The sequence below is a fragment of the Plectrocnemia conspersa genome, unplaced genomic scaffold (assembly GCF_051122295.1).
Source record: "Plectrocnemia conspersa isolate PC_06_02 unplaced genomic scaffold, ASM5112229v1 ptg000001l, whole genome shotgun sequence".
In the NCBI taxonomy this organism is placed as follows: Eukaryota; Metazoa; Arthropoda; class Insecta; order Trichoptera; family Polycentropodidae; genus Plectrocnemia; species Plectrocnemia conspersa.
The window spans coordinates 29,089,210-29,108,639 of NW_028277165.1; the positions used below are offsets into that span (position 1 = coordinate 29,089,210).

At 31.4% G+C, this 19,430-nt stretch overlaps 4 protein-coding genes across 5 annotated transcripts; 1 reads left to right on the top strand and 3 right to left on the bottom strand.

Annotated features, from left to right (window-relative positions):
- Window positions 1-1,307: 1,307 nt before the first annotated feature.
- Window positions 1,308-8,221, top strand: LOC148239518 (uncharacterized). 2 transcript variants are annotated; one of them, XR_015810831.1, is made up of 5 exons: window positions 1,308-2,035; window positions 5,783-6,035; window positions 6,107-6,218; window positions 6,539-6,714; window positions 6,970-8,221. XR_015810831.1 is itself a non-coding variant. In XM_088193353.1 (5 exons), the coding sequence occupies exons 1-5, from the start codon at window positions 1,370-1,372 to the stop codon at window positions 7,114-7,116; spliced, it is 1,320 nt and encodes a 439-aa protein (XP_088049479.1). In that variant the 5' UTR covers window positions 1,308-1,369; the 3' UTR covers window positions 7,117-8,221. The 2 variants fall into 2 exon arrangements, 1 of the variants encoding a protein (XP_088049479.1); XM_088193353.1 differs by having other exon boundaries at window positions 6,107-6,184.
- Window positions 7,416-10,457, bottom strand: LOC148239519 (acyl-CoA Delta-9 desaturase-like). The gene is made up of 6 exons (XM_088193368.1): window positions 10,044-10,457; window positions 9,613-9,743; window positions 9,051-9,256; window positions 8,804-8,989; window positions 8,542-8,737; window positions 7,416-8,246 (listed from the first exon to the last, which is right to left on the bottom strand). Exons 1-6 carry the CDS (start codon window positions 10,321-10,323, stop codon window positions 8,181-8,183), a joined length of 1,065 nt encoding a protein of 354 aa, XP_088049494.1. The 5' UTR covers window positions 10,324-10,457; the 3' UTR covers window positions 7,416-8,180.
- Window positions 10,458-11,955: 1,498 nt separating this feature from the next.
- Window positions 11,956-15,661, bottom strand: LOC148239520 (proclotting enzyme-like). The gene is made up of 7 exons (XM_088193382.1): window positions 15,501-15,661; window positions 14,485-14,690; window positions 14,314-14,410; window positions 13,216-13,390; window positions 12,952-13,154; window positions 12,469-12,662; window positions 11,956-12,391 (listed from the first exon to the last, which is right to left on the bottom strand). The coding sequence occupies exons 2-7, from the start codon at window positions 14,545-14,547 to the stop codon at window positions 12,215-12,217; spliced, it is 909 nt and encodes a 302-aa protein (XP_088049508.1). The 5' UTR covers window positions 14,548-14,690; window positions 15,501-15,661; the 3' UTR covers window positions 11,956-12,214.
- Window positions 15,662-15,883: 222 nt separating this feature from the next.
- On the bottom strand, window positions 15,884-19,063 carry LOC148239521 (chymotrypsin B-like). Its single transcript, XM_088185020.1, has 7 exons — window positions 19,018-19,063; window positions 17,859-18,839; window positions 17,701-17,767; window positions 16,777-16,996; window positions 16,507-16,712; window positions 16,174-16,382; window positions 15,884-16,112 (listed from the first exon to the last, which is right to left on the bottom strand). The coding sequence occupies exons 2-7, from the start codon at window positions 17,913-17,915 to the stop codon at window positions 15,936-15,938; spliced, it is 936 nt and encodes a 311-aa protein (XP_088041146.1). The 5' UTR covers window positions 17,916-18,839; window positions 19,018-19,063; the 3' UTR covers window positions 15,884-15,935.
- Between the last annotated feature and the right edge of the window lie 367 nt (window positions 19,064-19,430).

Sequence of the window (19,430 nt, forward strand, 5' to 3'; positions counted from 1 at the left end):
GCTATTATAAAATGATTGTCGAAAAGCATTGTAAACAACCCTATACGTATGTTACAGAAAATGTTTGATACCAAACAAAAAATATATTTTTCTGATATTAACAACTAACTAAATACTATATAAAAAATTAAGGACAATTTAAACGAGCAATATATAAAATATTGTTCCATAAACGAATTGTTAGTGCATTACTGTTAGGCATGTTTTATTGAAGTATTATAGTTAGATGTTAGAATATGGAAGTGAACGGTGGACGAGGCAACACCAGCCGTTGTTCATCCGTCGAAGTCCACCATAAGATTCTTGCTGTCCTCCGCCGCCGTCATGTCAGTGTTACCAGCGTGTCGCCAACTTTTGGCTGTAATTAAATAAATACATACATAAATAGGACCCCACAATATATATTTCTACCAGCAAAAATATAATTTTACTAATAGGCGTTAATGTAATGCTCTAAAATGTCTATGAAACTCAATTTGACAGTTGCCAACCCAAACTAATTATGGTTTTATAACTTTAAATTCAAAATAAAAAACTAGACCAAATCGTCTCTCAGGAGAAAATAAGCGGAAGAAGAAGTACAGACACACGTCGCTTCTCGCATATTGCTCCATAGTTTGGATATTACACTATGTTTTAAAAATATGATAGCTATATTACAACGAACTTATGATGTGCAAGTATTGGTCAAAGTGTATTCAAATCGAATTTTGGTAAATAGGAAGGCGCAAAAACAATTATCACTTCTTAGAAGTCAAAAATCCACGTAAAAATAAACAATAAAATAGTTTTTGTTTTTGACTTCTGAGAAAAAAGAATGTTTTTTTGCGCTCCTCTATTGGTCAAAATTCGGGTTGGATATGCTTTATTTGATTTTCCCTTATTGTAATTAATATATTGTTATACAAAGTATTAATACGGCACAACTTTATTACTTTTGATGCGATTCTAAGCATTGAGGAGGGGATTGTTCCTTTTTAAATTTGGCCAGAAAAAGCATGTAATTTATAAAAATACTATAAATCCTAATAAAATCGAAATATTAAAAAAACTAGTATTGACTATAGTAGAGATATCGACATTTGGGGAAAAGACCTAGACATAAGATTTGGATTCCTACTAGATATAAAAATTCCTCTCTCTGAAACAGATACTGGCAATTGGCGTGAAAGTTTGCAGGGGGCATATTTATATATGTATTTATTTAGGTTTATAATTATTATTTTATTTAAAATATAAATTTAATAATGTAACCTAAAACATAGGAGGCCCCACATTATGATTTCGTAGCGCAACCTGGCAACACTGACTGTCAACTACTTCGGTTGCCGGTATAGACGAGGAGGTCGTTGCGCTCCGGTTCTTCGAAATGGAGTGTCTGTTGACTTTGGTCGCTATCCTGGCGGTAGCGGAAGCCCCGTCGCCCCGTGCGTCGTTAGCTGGACCTCCTCCGGTTACTTTACTCGAAAATTACGTCAAGAACCATTTGCAAGTGTTCAATTGCAGCGACCTCGACCCGGTGGTCGACAGCCCTCTGTGGAACGCTTGCAAGGGAAACGCTCCCGAATTTCCCAGATTCCCAGATTCCCAAGAGGACGTCTCCGCCCTCTTCTGCATGGCTTACCTGGACATGGCGACGAGGTGGTGTTCCCGCAACGACTTAAATAACACGCGGAAAGCCTTGGAAGCCGTCACGTCGAAGCAATGCTCCGAACCTTTCTGCCCCTTGCGCCGAGAGGCTCTACCCTTCGACACCACCGCCCCAGAGACGTACACCAGCGTGCTATACGAGTTCTTGTCGAACGGCACTCATTGCACGCGCGAATGTCTGGACTATAAGAATCAGCCGATTGAGCCGTGTCTGACCATCGTGTGCGGTAATCTGTACATTAACGCCAAGGCAGCGCCCGCAGTGATCAGCGCCGAACAGCGCAGGGTGAACGCCAACAAGGCCAAGAAGATCAAATCCAACAAATCGGACAACGTTACGAAACCGACGGAGGACTCATTGGACGCACCGCCGTCCAAAGATAAAGTACACTTTTTATTTTACTTTTTACTTTTACATCACAATTAAGATCAACTACAATACAATAGCTAATAATGTTTGAAACGAATGATGATTTGTAGCCCTTATGAAATCTCCCACTATTTTTTATTATGTACTTTTGACAGTTGCTAGATCCTTCTACTTGTTGTCGAGTGTTGTTTTAGCACCGCGTTATATTCGCGTCTGCTGTGTCTGAAAAACAACAAAAACAAAACTAAAAACGTATTATACTTTAAAAAAATTTATAAAAATTGTTATAGGGAACTAGGCACCCATACAAAATTTTAGGTGACCTTGTATTTATAATAGTTTGTAAACGAGAGCTCTTATTACGACACACGCCAGATCGCTCTGTGGAACAATCATACTGAAGAAATTATTATATTTACATGGGTTTTGTTTTTGAATTTTGAAATAAAAAATTAGTTAAGTTTAGAGAGATAACGTAAAATTTTAAATACACTCAAATTTTGACTCGTTAATATTTTTTTAGATTTGTAATAGATATGTATTACATAATTAAATCATTTTATTATTATTAAAAATTTAGAATGGTTGAAATCCCCTGAAAAGTGTATACATAATGTATTAAAAAATGCGTACATTGATTTGCTTGATCATCATTTTTTTCATAGCTATACAAAAATGATTATTTTCTTTTTTTATTTGTGATGAATATCCCTGGAATGTTATAGCGCAGCGGCGTTTCGCCTGTTACAGAATGTGTCTAACGACGTCAAGGGACAAACAATGACAAAAACTACGCTAATTTAAACGTAACTAACATATTTAGATCCATAAATAAAAAAAACTTTGAAATTCATTATTAAACTCAAAAACTATTTTTAAAAAAAGAAACTTAAAAAGACAACTTGCAATATTACTAATAAGTTTTATTTATATTTTATTGCACCCCTTTTAGCATGTAACCTTGCTAAAACACGCGATGGCATAGAATTAATCAAGGATTCAATCAACGTATTGTAAATTTCTCCGTACTACATATTTTAGATCATTTCTTATAGTTTTTATACACTAGATAGCGTGTGCACTCTAATTTTCTTCTTTAATATTTTCTAAAGATTTTCAATACGGTTCAAATCGGGGCTGTTCCTCGGCCAGTCCATAGATTTAATTCCGCATTTCTTATAATCTGTAATTAGCTTTAATTTAATTTTTAATCTCATTTCTAAGACATGGTACAGAATCATCCATGAAGATTAAGTCAAAATTTGAACCCAGGTGCTCTTCCATTGAAGGGATTAAAAAAAATTCAGGATGATTTTGTAATCCGCTGTTTTTAACGTTCCGTTGATTCACTCCGAAATACGAAAAGCATCCCCAGATCATTTTGCTTCTTGGATTTCGCAGTTGGCTGGATACAGTAATCACGGAATTTTTCACTTTTTCGAAGACGAATGTAAGCGCTCCGTCTAAACCGAATCAACTAGTTTTGCTCTCATCGGAGAATATCGCCCTCCAATTTTTTTTTGTTGATTGCCCCATTTCATACGTTACTGTTGCATTTTTGTGTCATCCCTAAAACGCCTACGAGTTGTGTCCACGTTTATCTGTTTGTTTTTTGTATCATTGAACTTGATGATTCATCTACCGCTGTTTTACGCCAATCGCGTAAGCAGATTCGACGTATCAGTCGGTCTTCACCTGTTGAGGTGATTTTTCTATGCCCACTACCCTTAACTCGATTAGTTGCACCTGTTACAATGTTTTTTTCAAACTGCAAAATTTATATTGCCGAATACACAATGATATCGGCTTTTTGATTTTCACTTAATTGCGAGCAATTCGGCATTATAACAATTCAAATTATTTTCTCCACGAAAGCTGTCAGTCAACTGAACTATAAAACAATGGAGACTTACCTCAAATGAACACAAACAAATCTGAGAATTCTAGCAAGCGATGAGGGAAATATCTTATTTTTTTTACGATTTCAAAAAGTGATCCGTTTTTTTTGCACGCTACTGTAAATAAAGATCAGATCCGTATTACCATTTGTTTTGTGTGGATTTGCATATAAATTAAATACAGTGAAACCCCGTTTTATGTTCCCGGAATCCACGTTTTCCTGCAATTTACGTTTAAAATATTTAAAATTCAAATCAATTTATAAACATATTTTTATTAAATGCGCAACGATTTAAAATATTTGAAATAAATATTAGGAAGCAGAAATATGTAGCGCTCATGGTCAACGTTATATGAGTCGTGTAATGCGATGCAATTGATGGGAAATCTAGTGAGTCAGAGGCAGACAGACTATGTATTTGGTCAATCTGTGCTTGTATTTTAAATGTGTTGGTCTTGTACATACAATTTCAATTATTGTCAATTGTATATTTCGTGTGTCAATTTACATTTTTTTTTAATTTTTCGTTAAATCCCTTCAAATAATGTCTCAGCAAAGAAAAACATATTATACCCATTACAATTTTGGCTATGATAATAAAAAATCGCGAATCGATTGAAAAAGCATTTTTTTTATTGAGAAGAAGCTTCTCATTGTCTTTATTATTGTTTTTTAATCGTAAAAGTGTTATAAAAACAATCAAAATACCAACGGATATTTTGATAAACTAATTAAACGTTTTTTTCAAAAAGAAAAAACATTGATCCGTTGGATTTAATTCAAGTCGATTGCTACATTTAACTCTATAGTTAAAAATTCAACAATCCAAATGATTTTACGTTTTTTAATATATAATATTAAAAATATTTATCTGTCGGAAATAATCAGTGACCGCAAAAATCATTATACAAAATTTGTATCCGGAAAAATCCGAACTGTGGTTTTTATAGTCGTAACATGTAATCGTTATGTATTTGAAATAATTTATTTGTTAATTCTAAATCTCCAGAATCTGGAAACAAATCTTTTCATTGAAACGATAGCCAAATTGCTATCGTTGCAATTGCAGACCTACTATGGAAGGATGTGATGTCTGTTTAAACTTCTTATTTTTATTATTTATTCCTGAAAGATGAGTTGGCTTAGTTTGTATTTTGGACTTGGATCTAATGAAAGTTCTAAAACTAATTATAGTTTTAGAACTTTCATTATGTTAGGTTTGGATTTTTTTTAGAGAGAGATTTCATAACTGTCAAATTGAGTTTCATAGACATTTTCTACTTTTTTTAAAAATCTATGTTAATTTTATTAATTATTTCTAATTACTTTAGCATTAATTTAATAAACTTAGAATAAGTCTGTTATATTATTTCTTTATAAAATATAAAATATTTTACCAAAACGTCTTTATAAATAATACTTTTTCATAAGTTTACATTAACACTTATTAAATAGATATTTCCTAGGGTATTCTTGGCACAAAACATCGAAGGATACTGAAAGGATCAAACAATTTTTGCAAAGCAGCTATCGATAATATTTTAGTGCATGTAGAGCTGTATATAATTGAATTAGATATGCACTTATTTTAACTGTTAACATTAGCATTTAAGGTCAATTTATAGATAAAGAAACTAGAAACCTGATAAAAAATTTTAACGCTGCTTATCACATATGCGTTTTTATTTTCCGGTGGAGATATGGTTTAATATATGTACATGTACTTGTGAACTAAAGTTTTTAACCCAATAGTATTAAAATGATAATAGAAACAAACAAATTATCATTTATTATAATATTTTTTTAAGATTAGCTAATTAACTTTTCTGTACCACTGAAACTATTTTTATTTTTATTTTTAGATTGAACAAATACAAAAATCAAATACAAAAATCATTCCACCTAAAGCTTCTGAACAAGTCAAAGATGTTCTCGAACAAGATTTATCAAAAGTTCATGATGAAAAACAAATTCAGCCAGACTTGTCAAAGTCTGCGCCGAAGAAAGAAGAAATACAAATTAAGATTGAACCTCCCATAGCAGTCAAAGAGCCCCAAGAACCAGTTTTACCTACGAAAAATGCCGAGAAAATGGACACGTCGGCAGATGAATACGGTGAGAAAACTGTAATAATTATTATTTAAACCCTTTGAAAAAGATTAATTATGTTTATTTTTTTTTTACAGATCCTGACGACCAGGGAGAGAAAGAGGAGATGAGCCAAGATTTAACTAATACTGCTACTAAGAAGCCCTATATCAGTGGTTATCTATCTACTTCTTTATTTTTCTATCTTAAGTAATTTAATTTACATTTGTCATTCATTATAAAAAATATTATATAATTGAAATATGTACCCGAAATTAGGATTATACTAAACTTATGTTGGTTTACTATACTAGTTGTCAGCGAGTAGGCGTGCCAATGGTGTTTTTAGTTTTTGGAGCAGTATAGTCAGTATTATTTTTAACATCCGCGAACGTAATTAGAGATATTCCAGTTCAAACATTTTGAAATTGTAATGTATGTAGATTAGATTGTGTTATTATAAATAATATTTTTTGTAATTACATTTTACAATATTCAGAACATCATAGTTATGATATTTATGTTTTCAGGCGAGGAACCAGTTGCCGATAAAGAGAAAAGCGAAAAGTTGCCAACTGATGAAGAAGGCTATCAAATTGGCACTTTTGATAAAAATCAACCTCAAGACTCAAACTTCTTCATCTATTTTATATTTGCAACCGTAACCCTAATATTAGGATACGTCATATTTCACAACAAAAACAAGGTAGGCGTTTCAAATTTAATTAGCAATTGTAGGCTTTAAAACAATGGCCAATTTTATCATAGTAAGGTTTTTGTTACTGCATCGGTTCCGACTGCCTGTTTCAACTCTCGAATCAACTAACCTGACACCTAAATTTTATCTGTATATTGGTTTAATCGAATATAGAACAATCTTCAACTGGATGAATAAATCAAACCACTGAATGGATGCATCTATTTTCCGCGACAATCTAATTTGTTATTTAATTGATTGCAGTTCTTGGGATTGTTGGTGGAAGGTCGAAAGGGCAGCAGCACCACGCGTAGGCGAGGCGGTGGAGCCGCTTACCGCAAACTAGACTGCACCCTTGAAGAAGCTGTGTCCTCTACCCCCCCGTCGCACGGGCCACATATAGTATACTAAGATAAACTGTGATTTTATTTTTAAGCAAAGTGCATTTTTGTTGTCATGCTTGTTGTGACACGTTGAACTAACTATGCAGAAAGAAGCTTTATTTCCTTTGTACCAAAAAGTGTAGTGTATGTGTACATATATACATGCTTTAAATGCAATGTGCTTAGAAAAGTGTTTGTAAATACATATATATATATATATATATATGTTGAGGTTATTGAGGTTTAAATAATTAATAATGGTCATCATTATTTAGCGCATTTATCCACATTATCTTAAATGTCCCTTTATGAGATTAAACCACACAAGAAGTGGTCACGGGACGTCTTGTTGTTTGTTGAAAACCATAAAATAATGTGATAAATACTCGAATGTTAAATATGAGAATCACCGAATGTTCTTTTTCAAAATAATGTTTGTGTTATGAGTCTACATTATTTATTTTAGAAGTTGTTAATGATTTAAACCTTAATGCACTACATTTTTATGAGATTTTTCAATGGTCTCAAAGGATGTCTTGACATTCTTCTACTTTTTTTGTGATAATTTTTTTTAACTATTATGTGATTGATCTGCTCTAATTCTTTTTTGGATTTTTATAAAAATACATTCTGCCAAGTTATTTTGGTATAAAACTTTTTTTTTTTCGAATAACTAAAATTTTAGTTAATGTTTTAACATGTTTAATTGAATATTTTATAACTACTTTTAACAATATGTAAATATTTATTTATAATCATAAATTCAATTTGGTATAAATGTGGGGCTTATCTTTAATCTAGGTACATTTTATTTTAATTATATTAAAAACTACACATTAAAATACAAGTCAATGCTATTTTAATCAGTATCCCTGCCTTTATTATTATCATAAAAAATATTTAGATGCTTTTCTCTATATTTTTAAGGTAATCATCAAGTGCCTTAAACCTATTATTTAGCAATAGCAAAACCTCATTTTTTATTTCGTAAATCTTATATTTAATGTACATTATTATAGATTATAAAGTTTATGTTGCGGCACTTTTTTTTCCTATGCATTGTGTTATTTAGGTCATTTTTATGAATGATAATTAGAGAATTTTGTTATTTTCAATACATTTTTTTTTACTAATTTGAAGTGTTTTTTTTTCAATTACCTGAAACCAAAAAAAATAAAATTGTGATATTCATTTTAAATTATTAGGCTTATTATAAAAGTAAGTCAATATAGTACAAGATTCATCACTATTCAACAATTCCAGGAAGTCTTGTTAAAGTACTGTTATTTTACATTAAACATAATGAAACATGTCTGATTAATAAAGGATAATCGAATGGTTATTGGTCAAGAGTATAAAAGGCCAGGCTCCAGAATATACATATAGTATTAATCTGAAAGACGCAACTTCCACGCAAATAATGTTAAAAAGGAAAATAAATATGAATCATTACCCTTCTGAACGATGCTTCTTTAAGATCATAGAAACATCCGAACTTCTCAAAAAAGTTAATTAATTCCGTCATAGCTTGAGAACCTCTTCCGAACTCAGCAGCTTTGTAATCGTACGGAAATACATGATGATAGTTGTGCCAACCTTCTCCGAACGTCAAAAATGCTACCGAAGAAGAATCCACTGCTAATATTTTTCTATAAAAACGATCAATTAATATATTTTACTGAATTATTTATGTGGTTATTAAAATATAAAAATACTTGTTGTAAGGCTTTGTGCCGTAGAGATGCGCAAAACTGTTGACCGACCAAGTAATGTTCAGCAGAGCCACTTGTCTAGTTATCGAGCATATGAGGAAAGAATTTAAGAGGCCTTCGTTCCAAAAGTAAATCGGAACTATGACCGGTAAGAACATGGCAAAGATCATGTAAAGTGTTTTGTAGTATCTAAAAATTGTGTCCCTGAATCAGCTCTTATGAAAAAGAGGTTAAAAAAATAAAGAAATACCTTTTCTGTAACATGATGAATCTGTCTGCTTCTAGATCCGTCATATCTATAGTTTTACCCATTTCGATGACCAAAGGATGCTTCCTGCTCATTAACCAACCGATATGTGAGAAGAAAAAGCCTCTCGTTGCATTGTGAGGATCTGCATCTGTATCTGAGTATTTGTGATGCTGTCTATGATCTCGTACCCACACCCACAAACAGTTCTATTGAAATCAATACGTTTTAAGTGAATACATCCAATAATAGTATTGTAATCGTTGAAAATCTTGATCTCTGATATAAGATGCTATTTAGAATTTAAAGATTTTTGCTGCCTCGAGTCCTGGGAATTAAAAAAAAATAACCCAAGACTATCTGATTCAAATTTTATTTATTATATCGTCCATTTATTTTTAAAAATAAAATATGCATCGTCGAAAACGGTAAACGGACTATTGCTTCTACGACAATTGCTCTTAGGACAGTTCATCAGGAGTATAAATTTATAATACTGAGTTTATGCTTTTTGAGCGTTTATAATATGTAATAATATTAAAAAATATATTTTATTTTAACATACCTGTCCTGATAGTGTCTGTAGAATCAATAAAACTATTCGTGTAGATAGTGTTGCTTTCATTGCACGATGAGACCATAATCTATGAGAGCCGACTATCACTCCAATGCCGGAGATGTAAACAAGAAATACAGCTATAAAAAATAGGGATGTCCTCTATAATATTATACAATAGCTTTCCAAATAGATAATATAATTATATAAATTTAAATCTTTAATTATTATTAAAAAATATGCTTTAATGAGTATGTAATGTACTATGTATAGTAGTTTATTCACTCTATTTATATATTGTATTAAAATTATCAACTATTTGGTCAAATCAAAAGTGGAAGATAATAAATTTTGTTTAGACAAATCAAAAGTTAAATGATAAAATGCAATTTTTCGTATATTTGTGGAACAGACTTGTACAGCATTAATAACATACTTACTCCAATAAAATGTATATAATTTCGCTCGAGCCACTAGTAAATAAAACCCGTACAAAGCCACAATGTGAAGTAGTAAAAATCCGATGGTATTGAACCAAACTATCTTTCGTTTGAATCCAAAATCTGTTCCGAAAGACGTCGGCTTTTGCTCACAAACATCCTCTACATTATTGTTCTCGTCGAATTGCACTTTCTTATCAAATTTCTTTGAAGATCTTCCGCGAGGATTATCTTCATCTGACGAATATGAAGTAAAAGTCTCTGGAGGACAATACTTCATTTTAATGTGTTTTATTTGATTACTTGTGTTGAACTGAAGTAATGTGATAATTTGTTCATTATATATAGTAATGTGTATTTATACAACAATGGTTAAGACAATGAATTGTAATTGGGAACAATTGACCACTTATCACTATGTTTCGTTTGCTAATTGTTAACTTTGCATATAAGTGAAGCTCAAAGAGTAATATTATATTTTATGAGAATTGATTAGTTAAAGTTCTTCTAGAGGCGAGGAAGAAGCTGATACATTACAAACGGTGAGTAGAACATTCAAGGAAATAGGAAACAGAATGTTTCAATAAAATAATAAAAATAAAAGGCTTGAATGTGACTGACAATACCGAGATTGAACACATGAAGATTGGATAAAAGTCATTTGGCACGACGAATTTTACTTTGAGATACGTTTAAACATATTATTATTTATTTACTAAATTTTAAGAATTAGGTTATCGGTATGGTTTACTTTTTTTACGATGATTTATGATTAATATTTTTGTGTTTAACAAGAAAATGTTGCTCCTTGCCACAGGGGCGTCATGATAGCTTTTTCCAGGGAGCGGTAAAAGTTGGCCAACTAGTGGTCGTTTTCATAATATTAAGATTCATAATATGTCATTAAATGACATGCATTTTTCTGGTCAAATTCAAAGGGAGGCAAAAGCCCTCACCTGCGCCCTCCCTCCCACAAATGACGTCTCTGTTTAGAATTCACGTCAAAAGCAATAAAGTCGTGCCGTCACAGTGGCAACGTTCAGTTATCTAGTGTTCATATTAAGACTTTTTATAATAAGTGAGAATCAAATACAGCACATCTAAGCCGAATTTTGACCAATAGGAAAGCGCAAAAAACAATTATCTCTTCTCAGAAGTCGCTGTCGCAGTAGAAACGCTCATTACCGAGCGTTCCCACTGCAACAGCACTGACACGATTTTATTGCTTTTAACGTGAATTTTTGACTGCTGAGAAGTGATAATTATTTTTGCGCCCTCCTATTGACCAAAATCGGGTTGAATATACTTTGATTAATATTATCATATTAGAAGTCTGTATTAATATCGGTAAGAATAGCTAGCATATTTTTAAATCATAATGTAATATTTAAATGTAGACATACTATGAAGCAATATGCGAGATGCGACTTCTTCTGGGAGATGAATTAGCTAAGTTTGAAATTTGGACTTCACCTAATAAAAGTTTTAGATCTTTCATTTGGTTAGGTTTGGGTTTGAACAGTTAATAGACGTTTCGCAATTGTCAAATTGAGTTTCATAGACATTTCAGAGCAGCATATAATTTCACTAGCGCCTATCATAGAGAATTTGAATCTAATTTTATAGAAGGAGGTTGACAAAAATCATAAAATAGAGTTACGTGGAGAAAATTTTATCGTCTATCTTTAATTTTTAGTTGTTAATATGCCAAAAAGAGTAACAGCTGTAATTAAAACCAGGGGGGCCAACTAAATATAAAAAATATGCTTTAAATATATTAAGTAAAAACTATATTGTTTTTTATTTATATATTCTTTAAGTATTGATATATAACACATGTATTAAGGTGACGTATTATTTTGGCCAATTATATACATAATGGTTTAATATTTTTTAATAAATCAACATTTGGATGTCACCGTAAAAATTACTTCAGACATTTTTATAAAGTATTTATTAATCCATATTGTTTGAGAATCTTAATATGTACCCATTATTACAAAACAATGGATACGTGTTAATGAACCGAGCAATAATTTCTACTTAAAAAATGTTTGACGTATTCAATTGAGGTGTATTTGGGTTATGTCATAAACTCATGTAATGTTAACAATATTAAAATGTACATTAAATTGCTCATTCAGACGATTTATTAAATAATACAAAACACTTTAAAACTTCATACAAGAGCAATCCAAACGTATGTGTTGCTTGATCCATGACAGATGTTCATGAATTTTGATGAAAATTGTGCTATTAGCAACCAGACAGACGTTACCGGAGGGAATTATACCAAATAGTTCAAATTGCTTCCTATTTTTGAATTGAACTGGATTGCCAACGTCTCCCTAAAAAAATGACCATAATAAATGGTATTATATATGTAGGTATTTGAGTTTATTTGATATATATTCATATTACTTACCGCACAAACAATTCCATTAGATCCATACAGACCCAAGCAACCTTTATCTGGCGTCTTTATAATGGGAGTAGTGACACTTGCAGAACATTCTGTATCAGTCAATAGCGGTAGAGTTATGCGTTTAAGACTGCATGAAGTGGTGTTGAAATCTGACCATCCGGACAATACCAATTGCTGACTTTTATAATAGAACACTAAAAATATAAGTCTATATTAAATATTATATTCCTTTAAAACGTAGCAACATCACTAGAAAATAAAGAATTACTGAAACAGTTTTTTTAATGAGGGGTGGATAAAAGGCGTTAATGAAAATATAGTTCAACTATGATTGTGCTTGAAATATATTTCAAATTGCTGCTGTAATTACTGCCATTCCCTAATTTTAAAACTCATGCATATATATTAAAAATATATATTCTCTAATATTTAGTTGGTGTTGATGGAATATATGAAAAGACTTTTATGGTCTATTTAACATACCTGGAGAGGGAAGGCATATCGGACTGATTTTATAATCGAAGCTGACAAATGCAGAGAGACGAAGCAATGCCAAATCATGCGCAAATGTTACAGCATAATAATTTGGATGCATTGTTATGGCCGATATGCTGTAGTTACCAGAATCGTCCATGATGCATCTGTCATGTGCTCCCAATGTGACTTTAACGTCTGATGTGGCTATGCTGAAACAGAAATAAGTAGTGTTTGCTACTAATTTGCTAATGAGGATTGTAGAGGAGTTACCCGACTAGTGGTGTCGCAGCAGTTATCACATGACGATCAGATAACAAAGCTCCTCCAGCAACAATAACTCCTTTGACGATAATTAATGCCATCCATGGCAAGGAATGAGCATCTGCTATTATTCCACCGATAAATCTGGGACGCAGACCTTTATACTTTATCTCCAATCCGCATTCTGGTAATACAAGTGGTGATTAAAATCTATTATATATGATATAATATGTTAACATAGCAATTTCTAATGACGTATAAATTATAATAAGATATTATTTGTACCAAAATTATGTTTATAGAATAGGAACAGAAAATTTTAGAATTTAATTTTTGAAATAACTTATGTATACACACAGCGTTGCGCTCATGTTTGTGCTTACTGCTATAAAATGAATATATTAATCTTTTCTCATATGTGTAATTGATGTTTGTGTTTTTAGAATAGTGCTGCATATTGCGACTATGAATATTTTATGGGATTTGTAATAAAATAGTTGACGGAAAACTGATACATTGTATTTTACATTGTTACTAATTATATTTATAAGGCTTTCATTTTCTTTTATCTAGGTTGACTTTTATGTTATACCGGTCATGCCCGAGTTAGCTCGGAAATTTGTATTTGTGCCATTTTTAAGCACTGCAATCGATAAGTTGTTAATAAGTTATATTATATATATATATCTTAAATAAAAATAAAATTGTACAGATAAAAAATAAATAAATATATTTTTATTTATTTATTTTCGTCAAAGTAAAGTATTGCCACCAAATATATTTAAAGTTACGAAACGTATTAGATTCAACAATTGATATTCAGGAAATAAAATTAAAATGCTGATAAAATGGAAATGAATTTTTAATCGATTGGCAGCACTGCCGTTTCCGCTATGATCCGCGTGATGAATTAAAGTAAAGTTTTTGGCCGCGCAACTGAGTTGGCCGCAGTCTTCAGAAGCTTAGCTATCCTGTCTATATGTCTTGATATATTAATGCAAATAGACTTGTTAATCCGGAGATGATATTAAATCAAAAGTTTTTGAATTGTATTAAAAATATCTATAAAAAAATACAAATTCTAAACAAAATATGAAGTGTACTTACTACAGTTGCATGATCTTACTACTTGATTTCCAATAATACTACCGCCAAAAATTCCTCGACTGTTTTCCCTATTTTCGACTGAATCGTCCTTTATACCCTGCAAATTATTATAAATATTTTTATATATAAAAAATGCATATTTATTTTAATAAATATTTAATATTAACTCACCAGTGCCGGATGTAGACAAAATAAAACTAAAATTGACACCACCGCAAAACTAGAACCCTTCATCGTGCCCTCTTCACTCAAAACTGATGAAGGGTCTCAGATATTCCCCATTTAACCCACCATCCTGAAACTGGTTCTTTTGGTTTAATAATGATACTGACCATTCGCGACAAGAATACGAGATACATTTGTACTTCTCAATTATTCTTAAAATAAAGAAAAATAGTTATGATTGCCAAAATTAATAAATGAAATATATGCCTTTGGCTTAATTTGTATTAAAGAAGTCACAATATTACACTATTCGCAAATCAAAACTATTAACATATTATATTATCTAACCACGAGTAATATAAAAATATATTGTTAAATACATAACTATAAAGTTTATTTTTGGTTTTAAACATGGATATGTTCAATACACTAAATAGATATTTGCATATTTCGCAGTCATTGCGACGGCGACGGCATGATTTTATTGCTTTTGACGTGGATTTTTGACTTTTAAGAAGCGATAATTTTTTGAATATGAACTAATAATGGCAGATAATAAAATCGATTATATAATGTTTGTTTTTTGAACTAAGCCTCTATGACATACTTAATTATATCAAAACCTTAAGCAGCATCTAATAAAATAGCTGAACAAACATGTTTTTCTTCTAGCGCCCTTACTATTAAACCAGTGATGCGATGCACCTGATCCATTGTTGAATCTTAATGAAATGGATTTATTAAAAAAAACGACCACTGATTGGCCAACTTTCACCCCCTTCTACAATAATCTAAAATGTCGTCATTGTTGGTACTACCGGTATTGCAAACCCTATTCAAATTACATGAATAAAAAAGATTAAAAATTATTTATTATTAAATATATTATTTCTAGAATCCCATATATTTCTCATAAAATTAAGATTAAACCATTTTCTTAGCCTATCTTTTATTTTAAATGAACTGTTAATTTTAATAAAAGTGAAGTAACTGTAATATAGACTAGTGTAAAAATAATTTGCAAGTTCTAGACGTGTAAGAAATGTGATGAACATAGACCAAATAACATCTTAACTTATTCACATTTAGAATTGATAAAAAAACGTTTATAGTTAAATGTATTTTAAAATATCTATTAAATCCCCAGGTTAAACCACCAGTGTCAGTAAAAAATAAAATCATTAAAATTGTGTCCATTTTATCAATATTTTCGTTGGCAAACTTGCGGAACCACCCAAGCGATAGATTTTTTCTGCCCCCCTATATAGATTTATGAGCTTGTTTCAGTCGAGGCCAATGATCCACGAACATGGCCACGGCCCCGAATATGAATAACCGGTCCACGTTGTTCTGCCAACTTTTTGCTAATGGTAACGGTAAACTATAAATATATAAAAACTCAATCTTATTAAACAGCATTTTTATTAAATAAATAAATAACAATAACTTTTAAAGTTTTAGATACGACACAAGCAATCGTTGGCTACGACTTGATTGATCCAACTCAGATGATCAGTGACTTTGATGTACAAAGTACTGTTAGTCTGATCGCAGACGTTTATGTCCGTGAGGATTCCGATCAGCTCGTATCTTCCGTTTGGAGTCAAGTATTGGAGAGGAGCACCAACATCGCCCTAGAAAATATAACATAAATTAATAGATGAAGAATATACATCTAAGTACATTGTTACTAACACCACAGAACAGCGATTTAGATCCAACGACTCCAATGCAAGCCTTATCTGGTGTCAAGAGTTCAGATGAAGTGATGGCCCTGGAGCAATCCACATCAGGTAAAATCGGTTGACGAAGTCGATGAGGTTCACATCTAGCAGGATCATCCGATTTGACAGTAGGGGCTAACCAGGATACTACAGTTGCTACTTCGCCATTATATGCTAAACCTGTATAGATGGAAATCATCGATCATTAATTTCTTGAGGAACACTATCATCAGAATTTTTCTAGCTTTAAGTTATTGAATTTATAAATTGAAGTAGAATTTCAACGCTAAATCTTTAGACTTACGAGAGTTTGGTAGACAAATTGGATAGATTCTTCTGTCAAATCTTAGTTGGCTACTGAGCTTCAAAAGAGCTATATCGTGAGCTCTGGAAGCTGGAGAATAAGCAGGATGCAAGACTATGGCTTCGATGCTGATGTTGCTTGAAGTAATGTCTCCAACACATCTGTCATGGACTGCTACCCTGACTTTGACGTCGTATGCTACTTCCCTGCAGAAATATTTTAGTTTTAGTACAAACTCAGCTATACAGAAGATTAAAAATGCTTCAGTACTTGGATATCGGCGATGCTGATGTCAAAATATGGTTATCGCTGATGAGGGCACCTCCTGCTACTACTTCACCCTTAGCCATGACTAAGACGAGCCATGGGAACACGTGGGTAGATGGTACGTCACCTCCAATCAGTTTTGTTTGACCTTTGACTTTGGGTGAACGCTCTAAAGTTCTTTCAACTTCTACGGATCGCATTTCGCGATTTGGTATTCCACATCCTAAATAAATTTTGATAGTCAACGGATTAGCATATAAATTATCCAAAGATAGATAGATTTGTGATGATTCTACAACTGATTAGTAAAAGCTAGTTATAGCCTTAAGTTTAATTGAATAAATTAAAATTGAAAAGTCACAGAAAAATCAAGAATTTATCTCATTTATTATTTATAAATTAAATATCAAACCTAAGGATTTTTTATTAAAAAAAAATATTTTTATCACTAGCCAAAATTGAAAAATGTATTTTAATATATTAAGTACTTGTAAACCAATAAAAATATGAGTAAATTGAAAATAGTATTTTTTTATTTATTAAATACTTTAAAACTAAAATATGATTTAGGTATAAATTTGCAATAATCTAACAAATTTATTTCACATTTTATGTATTTATGTATTAATATAATATAATATAATTGTGTGTATTTGAAGTACTTGATACGTTTATATTTTATTATTTTAATGTATATGTTATAATATGTAAAAAACATTTATTTTTAATAATTGCATAGTATGCCAAAATACATTATTTTTAGTTTAAAATGTCAAGCTTCTTTATGTCTCAAAAATACAAGAATAATAATTAAATAGTTATCCCTCCCAGTTAATAATGAAAATTTTTAAGAATCATATTAGAACCAAAATTATGTATTTCAATATAAATTATTTTTATAATACTTAAAAATTAATTTCTACTTACTGCAAAGGCATATTCTTGATGGTACTGATAGTATAGTATCTATAACTCCCAGTTGCTTAGATGTTCCCTAAAATACATTAAATCATACAGGTAATCAAAATAATTAAATAAACAGACTATTGTTATTTGTTTGAGCAAACATATCATTTACTGCTCACCTGAGGCTTCGAGTATATTTGCACTATCATAAACGATAGTAAAATAATTAGCTTCATGATGATAGTTCCCTATTAGAAAGTCGGTTATTATCGTCTCGCGTCTAATCACAAACTGACCTAGTGAAAAGTATCGATGCTCCAAGAAGGTTTTGGCAATACAAGTTTTGTCCGCTCATAGATTCGCAAACAAGATTAAAAACTTGTATTTTTAATTGACGTTATAAATATTGTTTTTTTAACTTTGACAATCGGGTCAACTCGCAAAGAAAGCTGCGTTAACTGTATTGTGATGTATTATACAGGATCAACCATTAATCATTCAACAAGAAATTTCAATTCATTGAAAAGTATTTAAATATAGAAATTATTGCTATTACTTGACTAAAATATATCTAAACTCTATTAATATATGTTTTATCTTTTTATTTGACCAGCGAAAATGAATTATTTACTGTTTGTCTGAAAATCTAAGTTAGTATTTTAAAATTATATTTTGAGTCGAATGGCAAAAACACATGTGTACCGTCAAAACGGCACAGGGCAAAATAGTGCTGACAAAACAGCACCGACAATACAGTGCAGCGTCCAAACAGTGCAAAACAGCGCCACATCAAAACAAAGCAAATCAAATCGCACATTCAGATTTACGCCATCGCAAATTAATCCATATGTTTTAAATTAAATATGACAAACAGTCTGATAAATATTTGAGAAAAACAAAGATCCTGGCACCACCCCGAATTATCCTCATTTGTCAAATAAGAGACATTAGACTCTTAGTGATGGAATATAATCGTAAAACACTGCCATACTTATATCTGAAACTTGGCCACAAAACTTCTGACTTGAAATATAGTAGAATTCGGGGTCGAACTACGAAAATTATGCCAAATCTACCGAGACGATCCTTAAAAGTCTAAGAAAAGCAGTTGTTTCTACTTTAACCGTCAGCTCTCTTCCAGTCAAGCCGTCATCACGGATCTGCAAGATTAAACATGATATTTGTAATTAAGACTAGACGAAGACGATTCAGCATATTATTGCAATTTCGAAAATATTTATAAAAAATATTTTTTAGAAAACTTTAGTTGATTATTTAGTAGGTCGCTTTATATTTTTTTAAATTAATAAAAAAATATAATATGAAAAATCAACATACGACGCGCCGCCGGTCGTCGTTTTCCTGTCGAAGTCCACCAAAGAATGTGTTACCTATATGCCACCGTAACGTCAGTGTTTCCAGAGTTTCGCAGTTTTTGTGTATAGCAAATTAATCGGCCCCCATCGTTTTATAGAAAGACAAGCACATTATTTTTTATTTTATTGCTTATTTCTTTCCAAATAAAAAAGTACGCATCGGAATAAAAAATAACTTATTTTAAATATCGAGTTGCAGTCGTATGTATAAAAATTAATATTAAAAACTATAAAATAATCGAGTTACTATATCTAGGCTCCAGACTCGAAACTTATATTGATATAAGGACGGAATAGCGTAGTCCGTAACGTCTCAGAATAGTAACTCTGAGGTTTGCGGGTTCGAGCCCAAGCAGTGGCACTCAAATTTTTATT

Coding starts and splice junctions, on each gene's coding strand:
- LOC148239518 (XM_088193353.1), top strand. CDS start 1,370: ATGGAGTGTCTGTTGACTTTGGTCGCTATCCTGGCGGTAGCGGAAGCC. Junction 2,036..5,782: donor CACCGCCGTCCAAAGATAAA/GTACACTTTTTA, acceptor TTTTATTTTTAG/ATTGAACAAATACAAAAATC. Junction 6,715..6,969: donor TATTTCACAACAAAAACAAG/GTAGGCGTTTCA, acceptor AATTGATTGCAG/TTCTTGGGATTGTTGGTGGA.
- LOC148239519 (XM_088193368.1), bottom strand. CDS start 10,323: ATGAAGTATTGTCCTCCAGAGACTTTTACTTCATATTCGTCAGATGAA. Junction 9,257..9,612: donor TACAGACACTATCAGGACAG/GTATGTTAAAAT, acceptor TGATTTCAATAG/AACTGTTTGTGGGTGTGGGT. Junction 8,990..9,050: donor TTCATCATGTTACAGAAAAG/GTATTTCTTTAT, acceptor CACAATTTTTAG/ATACTACAAAACACTTTACA.
- LOC148239520 (XM_088193382.1), bottom strand. CDS start 14,547: ATGAAGGGTTCTAGTTTTGCGGTGGTGTCAATTTTAGTTTTATTTTGT. Junction 14,411..14,484: donor TTTGTCTACATCCGGCACTG/GTGAGTTAATAT, acceptor AATAATTTGCAG/GGTATAAAGGACGATTCAGT. Junction 12,392..12,468: donor CTAATGGAATTGTTTGTGCG/GTAAGTAATATG, acceptor TCATTTTTTTAG/GGAGACGTTGGCAATCCAGT.
- LOC148239521 (XM_088185020.1), bottom strand. CDS start 17,915: ATGAAGCTAATTATTTTACTATCGTTTATGATAGTGCAAATATACTCG. Junction 16,383..16,506: donor AATTTGTCTACCAAACTCTC/GTAAGTCTAAAG, acceptor CCATCTATACAG/GTTTAGCATATAATGGCGAA. Junction 16,113..16,173: donor CTAAATCGCTGTTCTGTGGT/GTTAGTAACAAT, acceptor TATATTTTCTAG/GGCGATGTTGGTGCTCCTCT.